This window comes from Candida pseudojiufengensis (assembly GCF_024610245.1).
Source record: "Candida pseudojiufengensis strain CBS 10847 chromosome Unknown scaffold4, whole genome shotgun sequence".
In the NCBI taxonomy this organism is placed as follows: domain Eukaryota; kingdom Fungi; phylum Ascomycota; class Pichiomycetes; order Serinales; family Debaryomycetaceae; genus Lodderomyces; species Lodderomyces pseudojiufengensis.
This window is the reverse complement of record NW_026261529.1, coordinates 506087-519438: the sequence shown is the minus strand read 5'-3', so window position 1 is coordinate 519438 and position 13352 is coordinate 506087. Positions and strand designations below refer to the sequence as shown.

Below are 13352 nucleotides of genomic sequence, written 5' to 3'. Positions count from 1 at the left end.
ACACTTGTTTCACACGACCATTAATTTATTAAATCAAAGTAATTTAGAGTAAAACACCATCAATAAATGTTTATATGACAATTACTTTGAAGCTGTTTCAGCTGTCACTAAACAGAGTGTTATCATCATTTGAATGCCCACCTAAAAATGTAGCCATAGCTTTGTCTGGTGGCCCAGATTCTATGTTATTAACATGGTTTCTTTCGGAGTTTAAGAGAACCTCAGTAAATTTGAATCAATTGAATATCCATGCAATTACTATCGATCACAATTATAGATATGGTTCAGACGTGGAAGCATCAAGCTTGACACAACATGTGGAAAAATGGGGTGTTAATCATGTCATCAAAAAATTGGAATATAATGTTCAAGATCCCAAGACGATCACTAATTTTGAAGAAATTGCTAGAATTAAAAGGTATGAGATAATGAACACTATTTGCAATGATCTAGGTGCACCAGCTTTATTTTTAGGTCATCATCAAGATGATCAATTAGAAACTTTTATTCAAAGACTACAAGGTAATTCATCAATTTTTGGATTAGCTGGAACTAGAAGTATTGCAACTATGCCTTTGACAAGTGATTTGAATCCTTCAAAATTGTTGAGTTTTCAAAGAGTTAAAATATTGAGACCGTTTTTGAGTTTTACTAAACAAGAAATTTTACGAACCTGTCAAACAAATCAAATTCCATACGTGATAGACCCAACAAATTCGGATATCAATTTGACAAGGAGAAATTACTTAAGAAAAGTTATTGGAGAAACTTTACCGGATAAGTTGAAAGAATTTGAATCTAAACATGGCTCCTCAGAATTATTTCCATATAAGTCAATTATGAAAGATGAAATTATCAAAACTCATCAAAGCTGTGTGAATCTAGTTGAAGACTTCGAAAGAAAAGCATATTTGATGCACCGATCTCTTTCTAGATCTAACAAGATTCATGAGTCACCATCATTTAGTAAATTACTCATAGAGTTGCCAAAAAATTACTTTGCGGGTACCAACAAAATTACTGTAAGCAGATTTTTATATCAAAGACTATATCCTTATTCCACTTTAAATCATTATCATTGGGCATATGCAAAATTGGAAAGACAACTAGTACCGAAAATTGCAAATTGGTTGAATATGAATCGACCTACTCCTTTGAAATGCACTATGATGAACTTAAAATTTAATATTTCAACTAAGCCGTCCTCAGTTTATATGGAAATAACAAGAGCACCCTTGACACGTTCTGAAGTGTTAGGCTTGGAGCAAAAGTTGAATATTGATGAAAATTGGTCAAAGTGGTTTCTATTCGATAAACGATTTTGGTTACGATTTCGATCAAAGAAAAAAGAGAAATTACTGATAGTTGTTATTCCTTACTCACACAAATTACATTGCAAAATGGTTGGCAATTCTTTGAAGCTCAAATATGCAATTGATAGTAGAATGGATGCTTTACCTATTGTGATGCAAGATGGTAAGATACTTTCGTTTCCTACATTGGAAACCTCTGCTAGTGAAATTGATTCTGAGTGGAGTACAAAATATAACAAATTTGATTATCTTGTTAATTAGTAGAATTGATGTATATAAATTTTATAGAAATGAGAGTAATGAAGTAAATCAAATTTTATCATCTTCTGAGTATTATTCTCGGTATATGTTTTTGTTGTATGCAGGCGCAAAACGAACTCCATAATCAAACTGAAAAAAACAAACAAACTCATTAGTTACTAGATTAAATTTAAAATCTAACTCAATCCATTTCATGAAGCAAGGTTATGCCCTCGGTGAATCCAGATGAAATTACAAATGGCTCGGGAATGCATAAAATGTTGGGAGGGCTCTCACAATTAACACCTAGACCTCGATTGTCTGGTATGCCTTCAAACTTAACAGGACAATCGATGTTTAAAATAGGGCATCAAAAAATCAATATAGATGTTGATTTATCAAATAATTTCATTGAAGGAGTTACAGAAATTACAGTTTTACCATTATCCAACAAACTAAAAATAATCAAATTGGATTGCCGTGAAATGAAAATTAAAAACATATTTATTAATGGAATAAGAAATTTAAATTACATTTATGATGACATGCTATACATGAATGATCCTTCGATGTTTGGAGATGATATTCCAGACGACAAAATCAATGTATTTGACTTATATTCGGATAGATACAACATGCACCAACACCATTTCATAAAGCAAAAATTAAATTACATATTTGCGGAGAAGTATGATCGTGAAGAGGAAGATCCGCTTGACATAATTAACACTCAGGAATTGAAAATTCTACTACCTGATAATATGAAGTTTGAATTAACTGATGTGAACTCGATAACAACTCCATTAGGTAGTCAACCAAATACAATGACTCCTACTCATTTAAAGTCTAAGAATACATTGAGTGAAGTTTATACACCAATTCATATTAAAATTGAATACAGTTTGAAAAATTCAAAGAATGGAATAAATTTTGTGACAAATGAAGATTTGAATAAAAAATCATGGCATGTCTATACTAGTAATTCAGAATACAACGTTTCCACATCATCATGGGTTCCTTGCATAGATAGTTTAAACAGTCGATCAACATGGTCACTAGAGGTAAGTGTGCCTAGAACTTTACGAGATATTGGACATCCTAGGTTGATAGGATCAAAAGAGGCTTCTCGTTATTTTTTGGAGCAAAAGAAAAGAACTGAAAGCAATGAAGAAGACGATGTGGAAGATAATGAAGATAATCCAGATTTGGTTGTTTGTGCCGCAGATGTAAATAATGTTAAGGAAACTCCACACCAAATAGATCTATCGAAAAAAGTAGTTTCTTGGTCCATTTTTAATTCAGTTTCGGCACATCATGTTGGCTGGGCAATAGGATTTTTTGATAGTTTTGTTTTAGTTGAAAATTCAGCATCTAATAATAACGATTTTGATGATATTAATGAAAATAATGATGTTAATGATTTTAATGAGAAAGAAAGCAACAGTTCTCCAATTACCATCTATGCATTACCAGAAGATATGGAATTGGCGAAAAATACTTGTATTATAGCACATAAAGCATTGGATTATTTTCTGAATGAATTTGGTTCATTTCCTTTTAGTTCATATAGTTTTGTATTTATCAAATTTTCACCTGTGGGGCATAATGGGTATGCTGGATTATCAATCATGTCATCATCATTACTTTATCCCCCGGACCTAATTGAACCAATGTTCACCACCACTGATGTCTTATTGAGGAGTATTGCTAGTCAATGGTCAGGAATAAATATTGTACCTCGTAGTTTTGAAGATATATGGTGTACAATAGGAATTGCTGGATTTATGGCAATTTCTTTTATTGAAAAGTTAATGGGAACTAATGAGTATCGATATAAGTTGAAGAAGTTAAATAGCAAAATAGTTCAAGAGGATATCAACAAACGACCTCTTGCTAATCCATTTTTAAAATACCCCGTGTCAGAAAATGATTTAGATTTCATTAAGCTAAAATCACCAATGATTTTTTTCATTTTAAATAACAGAATGACCAAGACGGATAAATCATTTGGACTATCGAGAGTAATTCCAAAACTTTTTTTACAAGCTATGTCTGGTGAATTACCAAATGGATCATTAGGAACTGATCATTTACAATACGTATGTGAAAAAGTTAATAGGAATAAGTTGGAAAGTTTTTTCAAGCAATGGGTGTTTGGTGCTGGTACGCCAAGCTTTAAGATAAGTCAAAGGTTCAACAAAAAGAAAGGTATGATCGAAATGATTATACGGCAAGTTCAACATCATGAAAACAAAGAAGTGCCATTAAATACAAATTCATTTATAGATGATGCTTTATGCTACTTGAATAAAGAACCTGTGACTATAAGGCAGAATGTGTTCACTGGTCCAATGACTATTAGGGTTCATGAGTCCGATGGTACGCCATACGAACATATCATTCATATAAAAGAAATGAAAACTACAATCGACATACAATTGTCCAAAAAAATTCGAAAAATCAAGAAAAAAGATGAAGGAGTAGATCCAGGTATTAATTTTAATCAGTTTGGAGATGTTTTAACCAAGGACCAAGAGATGCAAAGATGGGAATTGAGAGATTGGGATAAAAGAGATGAAGATTCTTTAGCAAGTGAACCATTTGAATGGATTAGGGGAGACGTTGACTGTGAATGGATAGCTAAAGTTGATGTTTTGCAACCAGACTTTATGTTCGGATCACAACTTGTGTATGATCGAGATGTTGAAGCTCAAATTGATGCCATCAGGTATCTTGGGGAAATTGAAAAACCGTCTATTGTTTATTGTACAGCATTGGTGAGGACAATAATGGATGAAAGGTATTTCTACGGTGTAAGAATTGCAGCAGCTGAATCCTTAACTAATCATTCGAATGAGTCGAACGATTTTATTGGAGTAAAGTATTTGATTAGAGCCTATAAGCAGCTATATTGTTTTCCTGATAGTACAATTCCAAAATCAAATGATTTTAATGACTTTAAATCCTTTTTGATTCAAAGAGAAATTCCAAATATTTTAAGTAAAGTTAAAAATCATGAAGGTAAAGTTCCATACGAAATACAAAATCTCATATATAACTTAGTGAAGTATAACGATAATTCTATGAATGAATATCAAGATTCGTTATACATGAGAGATTTGATCATTGCTTTAACGACTTGTGCAATAAGTGGATGGCGAAAAGATTTGCCTGAAAGTAACAATGTTGATTTTGCTGAGAAAGTTTATGAGGAAATTGTTAGGATACAGAAATTGGATGAATGGAGACCATCTTTTCAAAAAGTATTACAGATTACATGTGTACGATCAAGAATACGAATGGCACTAGCAGGAGCAATAAAAATACCCTTGGAAGAGTTGTTACTCAACACATTAGATGATAATCCAATTGATATAAGAATTGAGTCGTTTAAAGGCTTGTTGTTGTTGAGCGATATGAGTAATGAAGAGATTAATGAGTATTTTTTGAAAGTTAGCCTTTTAAACTTTTACAGAACATTGTACACCAAGAAGTTGATTTCAACGTTAATTGAGTCTATATGTTTGATTGCAATTAATGGGAGTTATAACAATTTTGAAGATGAGCGGAGTGAAATAACTAATGCTAATACGGGTCCATTGGATTCTTCCAGGATGTTAATAATTGATGAAGGGTCGAGTTCTGACATGAAATCAAAGCATGACAAATCTGCTAGAACAACTATAATGGGTGCAATAGAAATATTAAGAAGAGACTTGGCACCAAATACGAGTTTGCAAAATATTTTATGGGAATTACTTCATTCGTCTTTACTTGGAAACCTTGAAAAAAGAAATTTATTCTTGATTTCAGAAATTTTATATCAAGAACATGATTCTTTAATTGTAAAATTACCAGTCCCAAGCTTACCTTTGCAAGAATTCAAGAAAAAAGTCGTTGCTAAACATTTAGGTGACGGAAAGATTGTTTTAAGAAGAGAAGGTAGGTTTAAAATCCAATTGATATCGAGAAAGTCTTCTAATGCTTTGATATCAAGTAGAAAATCCAGCAAAGTAGAGGAAAATGGTCACAACAACAGACATCATCATCAACAACATCGTCCTCAATATCAATCATCTAATTCGAGTTTCCAAGAATCTGGCTTCACAAATTTTAAAAGACCCGCACTAAAAATATCATTCAAATCTTCATCGGAACATCATTCGAATACCAAAAGCGAAAGACGTAGATCAGAAACTGAATTGATCGAAATATCCGACAATGAGTTTCCAGACTCACCGGTGACTCTTGGATTTGAGTCAGAGTATGTTAAGACTCACGGAAGTTTAGTTACTATCAAACTCGAAAAACTCAAAGTTCCCACATCTTCTTTAGTAAAGTTAGATCCATTTGACAAAGGTTTAATTAAATTCAGGTTCAATAACAAGCATGCATTACTAGATATCACATCCCATTCAAAAAATAAAACAGATAATTCTCAGTCTTTGGTGACAATCGATCCTTATAATCATACTTTAGTAACCATAAAGCTGAAGAAGTTGACATGAAAACCTCAGTAAGTAGTTCAAATGCATACCGTAGACTCTATCGAGTTGTGAATCATCTTATAAGTATATATTAACTTTTACTACTATCTATCCCTTATATCAGATGGTGTTCTTCGTAGTTTCAATAACTTGGTCAGAAACTGGTTTTACGAAAAAATGATAAATTGTGAGAGCCTATATAAAAATTTAGAAGCACAAAATTAGAGTTTGTAAATTGATCTATTATATTAATTAATTTAATTATTTACCAGATATTGCACATTATAGAAACCTCATCCATTACTATCATTTCAACTGTGATAAATCAAAGCATAGATAAGATTAGTAAGACGACCACTATAATCTGAGATTGAAAAATAAATGACTGTTTAAGTCAAGCAATAATGTCATTCAATAGTCTTGCCTTTAATGTCTCAAAATCAACACCTACTACTTCTACTAATAATACCAATACTACATCAACAAAGTCTTCAACTTCGAATTCAGACAATGGCCTAGCACTCTCAAGCAAAGCCAAATCCTTATCTGCAAACATTGAATCAACACTATCGGGAGATGATCCCAAATCAGATGCACATGATTCACATGCCAACTCAAAAGCGAATGATTTACATGATGAATCAAATACTCCACACTCGACAGCTCATGCTGTATCGCCGTCTTTCGGGAAAAATGTCTCCAACATCAACAACAACTACAACGAATCTAAAACATCATCCATCAAGTCACATCCCTCGAATTCGAAACTAGGTTTTAGTCCAACTTTAACTGCACCTCCTGTTGTAACTATTGCATCCGAAAATAACGATAAACTTGGTACATCAAAGAAGATAAAAGATAGTGCGGGCACTAAAAGCTCGGATTTGATAGGCTTATTTGATAAATTCGATATCAAAAGTAGTGAAAGCGGTTCAACTTCTGAGATCAAACATGATAACAACCAAGATAAACAATCTGATAATGATGTACTGATAGAGAATGAAAAATATGATAGTGAGCATGAACAAAAATTAGAGAAAATGCAACTGGATGATGAGGATTTGATTGGAAAAGTAGAAAAGGAAGGTACGGAGAAAATGATAGAAGTAAAGAAACCGGATGCTTTAATCAACACTATCGATAACTCAAATGGAAAATCACACAATTTATCATCAAAAAAGATGGATCAAACCGCATATTTGAGTATGACAATACAGCCTTACAATCCACCAGAACTAGAAAATACAATAGTTAACAGCGAATTATCAAATGTGTCAAATTTAGAGCAAAAACCTACCGAAGAAGAAAGCGTTGATATCAATAATGAGAAAGAGCATCTAACATCAAATTCTCAAAATGAAACCATGGAGTTGTCAGAAACATCAACTAAAGCAGGTTCTAATATTACTCAAAAAATCGATTCTCATCATAACTCCAATGAAGAAGTAATTGCAGTTGAAGAGCCAAGCAATCTAATCGACAATTCAAGAAATGAATCGAAAAAAACTAATGATGGTCAAGGTCAAGGTCAAGATGAGGTTGGTTACAAGAATGAATTGGGTCAGATAGCTGAGGAACTGAAAAAATCTGAGGATCTCATCGACTCAGACAAAATAATTGAGTTTGATCAAGAACGCTCGGAGGATACAGTACCCAAAGTACCGGAGGAAAGTTCCTCAGAGCATTTGAAAGGCTCGAAGATTGAGGAAAATTATAATAAAAATGTTTCTCTGCCTGACAGTTCGCAATCCACAAAAAATGAATTAGGTGACATTGCTGGTGATGAATCAGAGGACAAAGGAATTGAAGAAATCGTTATAAACAATGAAGAGCCCTCTACCGAAATCGAATCAAAAGTGAAAAGTCGAGTAAGTAAAACTCCTTTGAAAATCAAGTATAAAGTAAATCCGAATGAGCAGCATCAGCAATCTCACAAAGCATTTGATTTTCAAAACTTTTTGGTACAATTGAGAAAAAAGCCCGCTGATCCTATCGTTAGATATTTAAGATCATTCCTTGGCTCTTACATCAAGCAAGTTCATTCGTTTTCAGCTGAGCAAAGAATATCTATTATTACAGATTTTAAAAGCTTCACTAATGAGAAATTCAAATTATACGAACCTTTTGCTTCAATGGATAGTATAGATTTGGAAAACTCTCGAGAAGGTTTAGAAAAATTAATTATGAATAGATTGTATGATTTATGTTTTCCTCCAGAAGTGTTCAATCATTCTACTGCATTATCCCAAATTCCTCAACCATATCAAGATGATTTGAAAGAAGATAAGGAATTTTCGACACAATTAGAGAAGTACAGTTGGATCAATGGATCACACTTCGATATTGATATGACTCAGTTCAGTACCCTCAATGTTAAAGATGGTCAAGATTTTTTTCATTTCGCAATTTTGGAGCTTAACAAAATCAACAATTATCGAGCACCTAGAGATAAAATTATTTGTATTTTAAATTCATGCAAGATTATATTCAGTTATTTGAAATTGAGTAAAAAAGAAACCAATGCTGATTCATTCATTCCTTTACTTATATTAGTCATATTAAAAGCTAAAACTAGTCATCTTATTAGTAACATCCATTATATTGAAAACTACAGGGGCGAGGAGTGGTTATTACATGGAGAGACAAGTTATTATTTATCATCGATTCAAGGTGCTATTAGTTTTATTCAAAATTTGAGTAGAGAGGATCTAACAATAAGAGATGAAGAATTTGACGCACATATGGAGGCTTGGGATGCTGAACTTAAACAGAGAGAAAAACAGGAGAAAGAGGAGATGGAAAAGTTGAGGCAAATTGAGTTGCAGCGTCAAGAGTTCATAACGCAACAGCAACAACAACAGCAGCAGCAGCGGCAACAAGTACAACAACAGCAACAACAACTACAGCAGCAGCCAGAACAACAACACCAACGAAGCAGCAGGCCATCAACTCCAAAACGTCGATTGTCCCAACCACAACCAAGGCGCATCTCAAATCCCAAAACTATGGAAAATGTTCAAGCATCTACCCAGAATACAGGAATATCTCCGTCAAATGTATTATTTTCAAGTGCAGAGATGTTCACGAGATCAATCTCAAACTTTTTGTCACCACTGCCTCAACCTAATACTGTACCTAACAATTCAAGTAGAGATTATGTATCTTCAAAAGCACCCATCAGCTCACCTCCACCACCTGCTTTACCACCGAGAAGTTCACAACATAGTATTCCACAAATAAGTAACATCGAATCTTCGAATAACACCACGGAAAGTACCGCTGAGACAAGTAATATTCAATATCAACCTGAACCACCCGCTGAAGAAGAAATTAATTCAGAACAAATGAAAAATGCATATGAAGTGTTGAAAGAAGTATTTCCTACTTTGGACACAAATATTTTGAAAGATGTTATATTCATAAATAAGGGGGATGTGGATGTATGCATTGATGCTTGTTTACCATTAGTCGATGGATGATTGTGAAAGCTATAACTTTATATAATAAAACCTGTCAAAGGACTATTGTATCACTTTTATCTCATGCGCTTAAGTTCCCTGTTTTCTTTAGTTTCAGCCGCCGATTGGCTTTGTTTGTATCAATATCGAGAGCTACTATTTATTTGATAATAAAATATGGTCGACGATTTTACAATCTGAAACAGCCCAGGATTATTTTTCCTAAATAGGTAAATCAACTGCAATAAGTAAAATTCACAATGTACTTACATACAATTACACATCCAAACAAATAGTAATAGGTAGTGAGCAACTAGACCTTAGTTTGAATACCCTGGTAGTCCCCAAGAGTTTTAAAGCAGAAACATTTGTATTGCCCGCAAAATATATTTTACGTCTTTTTTTTTCAATATTAATTGTGTATTAGATCAGCAACGTCTTTGCTCTGCAAAAAGCATTGAATAGTTTTTCAGCGCCGGGTGTTATTCGAGAGTGGTATTTCTCTACGCGTGTTGCTGCAACTAGCTTTCAATATCTGATTCAAAGAGTTGTGATAAATTTGCAGCAAGTGGAGTGTTTTCAAGTTTTTCGTTTTAGAGTTGATTAAAGGAGATTCGGAATTTTAACCCTAAACGAGTTAAAATTACATTCTTATCAACTTGTACTTATAAAAGACTACTCACTATGTACAACTTATTCTGACTCGATTGATATAAAATGAAACCCTATCCACCTCAATTGAAAAGTTAGTTTATATTTTAGACCCTGCAATCTTTTCAAGAGTCGACTAAGCTATCAAATTAAATCAATAAATAAAATACATTCAATATGCCTATGCAATACAAAGAATCAGCAGAAGCTCAAGGAGCTAAACCACCACAAATTCCATCACCAGGTAATAATTCATTTTTAGGTGATATTTTCACTTCCGATGCTCCAAAAGATAAACAAATTTCTTGTGGGTTTTATAGACAGGAAAAAGGTGAACCATTAGTGTATACCTATACTTATGATGAAATGAAAATAATTTTAGAGGTTGAAGGTGAATTTACATTGACAGATGAGGTTGGAAACAAAGTAAATGCCAAAGTAGGTGATGTTTTCTATTTCCCAAATGGTACCACTATAACTTTTGAATCAACTGGTTATGCATTGGCTTTTTTCACTGGGTTAAGACCAAACGGAGCTCTTTAAATTTAGTTTTATCTCGACAAATCAATATACATAAATTCTTTGCATGAAATTCTAAACCTCTATTTGACAAGTGCTGGACATTGAACTTTGGTTGCACTTTAAACTGTGTTTGAAATTCTCTTGATGAACATTCTATGCAAAATTGATGTCTCGTTCAAGTTTCAGAAATATTTTTGCGTCAAACGGATCGAATTTTGTAGAATTATTATGAAGTATTTACACAATCTTTAAAACAGTATTGCAAGTGATAATCAACCACTTTTTGCAGTCACTTACAAACAGTTTGACAATGCCAATTGATTATTCAAAATGGGACAAAATTGAGATCTCCGATGATTCAGATGTTGAGGTACATCCAAATGTTGATAAAAAGTCATTCATTAAATGGAAACAAAGAGATATTCATGAAAAAAGAATGCAAAGAAATGTTGAGATAAAGTCAATTCTAATACAATTGACTATGTATTCCAATTTAAATGAGCGGGTTGATTATTTATTATCAATATTGAAACCATCAGAATTATTAGATGCATCATTGGTTAAAAGAACTCTAGATACCAAATTTGATCCTAAACAAAATTTCAATTATGAAGAGTTAATTAAGGACAAAGGTGATACATTGAGAAAAGGGTTGAAAGACTTGACTTTCAGCAAAGAAGAAGTTGATAATCTTCCACCATACAATGAAATGATTGAAGATTTATTTGTACAAATAAAAGAGGATCACGAGGATGCTAAATCAGATGGAAACAAATTGATAGAGTATTTGAAAGAACATAGAAATAAAATCGATGACGTTTTGAGTAAACAAACCATCAAGTTGGATGATTTGTTGAACCAAAAAGCTCAATTGATCGTGAGTGATGATTTACATACTGGTTTTGATAGGTCATTCTTGAATAAAGATAAAGAAGAAGATGACGAAGAAGAAAAGCTGCAAACAACCCCATCATCATCTCAAAAAGAAACTATTACCACCACTGAAACCCTTAATTCTCCATCATCAGCTAATGTTGAATCTCAAAAACCTAAAACGGATAAAGATCTACTAGATGAATTAGAAATTTTACCAGAAACCGAAAAATTTGGCAGTATAGCAGCTGAAAACTTATCCGAGTCAGCTGATTACCTCATTAAACATACCAAAATTTGTACCGAATCGCAAAAAGACGCTTTATTAATGACTGCTTTTGATGCACAATTAAGTAATGACAGTTCAAAAGCTAAAAACATAATACATCAATCACTAATAATTCAATATGTCACCCAATTGAAAGGCAATAAGAATACAAAAGATGATACGATAAGAGCTATTAAATTACTATTTGGCAAATTTCAAGATAAAGATCCGAAAGTAGAGCAATTATTCAAAGAAGAATACACTAATCTTGTCAATCATATCACGAAACGATGTGAAATCATTAAGCAAGAAGAAGCGGCAAGAGCTGAAGGTAATGAAGGTCAAGAAGAAGAAGCATTACTTCAACTAAGAGCATTAGATGATAATACAAAACTATCTGTAGCTATTCCGTCAGAAGGTACTCCAGAATATAAAATATTTCATGAAAAATTACCTATTGAATTTCAAAATGCTATCAAAACCGAAAATATAGATGAAATTAATAAAGAATTTGCAAAATTAAAGTTTGAAGATGCTGAGAAGATTTTGGATGTTTTTAATGAGTGTGGAGTCATATCAGTCAGTGGAATTTTGGAAAATGAAGAGGAATTTGAGAATTTGAGAAATGAAGAAGCATCTACTTAATCTTATATTAGAGTTTTAAGAGCTTTTATAAAATCAGAATTTTAATGTAATGAATGATCAAACACATGTGTTTTCTGACATCTGAAGCTGTTTAGACTCTACTGACATACTATCAAAAATTAAGTGTTCGACCCAAAGTTCTCTCATACTTCTCAATTTTGAAATGAGCTACTTCCGATAGTTTCATACTGAGTAAATACTACCAGCATTGAATTTTTTAAAAACAATAGGAACTTAAGACAAAACGATCGATAAAATCGAGACTTCTATGAAATCAAACTACACTTCAGTACATATACCATAATTTTCATAAAAGAAATGAAATACGTGGTTTCTAAAGATTACTTGATTTTGCTTTATTTGGTTCTCTCAAGTTTAATGCTATTAAGTTGGTTAAGATATGATCTAACAATTTTGAGTACTGTTACCTAGTTTTTACGTTCACAAGAGGAATGTGTGTTGACTCAAAAAAGGCTTTAATTTGTAAATAACAGTAGCAGATCTGACAATATCGTTTTCGTTGTTGAAGTTTTATCTCCTCAAAATCCCTTTTGCTATCTTAATTGGATAGTTAGTATACTAATTATGAATCAAATTTTGATATAGTCAGGTGTATCATAGTCACAATTAGGAATAGTAATTAGCTAACATGAGTTATTCAATCAACTTTACTGTATCATTTATATCCATTACGCTTGGCTGAGAAGGTCATGCTAGATAACCTTGGAAAAGAAATATTGTCAGTTGGATGTTCAGAAAAGTAGGGCTTATTATTTAGTAAATATAAAAACATTCATCATAGTGAACATTATAAACTTAAATGACGATCATATCATAATGAATAATGTACCTCAATGTAACCAATGCAACGGCTCAATAATAGCTCATCAATTAA

General features: G+C 32.6%; 5 protein-coding genes across 5 annotated transcripts; all 5 read left to right on the top strand. All coding sequences in view use genetic code 12, as the record gives it.

Annotated features, from left to right (window-relative positions):
• Positions 1 to 74: 74 nt before the first annotated feature.
• KGF55_002927 (uncharacterized protein) lies at positions 75 to 1574 on the top strand (the record flags this gene model as incomplete). The annotated part of the gene is made up of 1 exon (XM_051757665.1): positions 75 to 1574. The coding sequence occupies one exon, from the start codon at positions 75 to 77 to the stop codon at positions 1572 to 1574; it is 1500 nt and encodes a 499-aa protein (XP_051614368.1).
• A 206-nt stretch (positions 1575 to 1780) lies between these two features.
• TSM1 (Tsm1p) lies at positions 1781 to 6061 on the top strand (the record flags this gene model as incomplete). Its single annotated transcript, XM_051757663.1, has 1 exon — positions 1781 to 6061. One exon carries the CDS (start codon positions 1781 to 1783, stop codon positions 6059 to 6061), a length of 4281 nt encoding a protein of 1426 aa, XP_051614367.1.
• A 383-nt stretch (positions 6062 to 6444) lies between these two features.
• KGF55_002925 (guanine nucleotide exchange factor) lies at positions 6445 to 9519 on the top strand (the record flags this gene model as incomplete). The annotated part of the gene is made up of 1 exon (XM_051757662.1): positions 6445 to 9519. One exon carries the CDS (start codon positions 6445 to 6447, stop codon positions 9517 to 9519), a length of 3075 nt encoding a protein of 1024 aa, XP_051614366.1.
• An 807-nt stretch (positions 9520 to 10326) lies between these two features.
• KGF55_002924 (uncharacterized protein) lies at positions 10327 to 10692 on the top strand (the record flags this gene model as incomplete). The annotated part of the gene is made up of 1 exon (XM_051757661.1): positions 10327 to 10692. One exon carries the CDS (start codon positions 10327 to 10329, stop codon positions 10690 to 10692), a length of 366 nt encoding a protein of 121 aa, XP_051614365.1.
• Positions 10693 to 10981: 289 nt separating this feature from the next.
• CDC37 (Cdc37p) lies at positions 10982 to 12457 on the top strand (the record flags this gene model as incomplete). Its single annotated transcript, XM_051757660.1, has 1 exon — positions 10982 to 12457. The coding sequence occupies one exon, from the start codon at positions 10982 to 10984 to the stop codon at positions 12455 to 12457; it is 1476 nt and encodes a 491-aa protein (XP_051614364.1).
• Between the last annotated feature and the right edge of the window lie 895 nt (positions 12458 to 13352).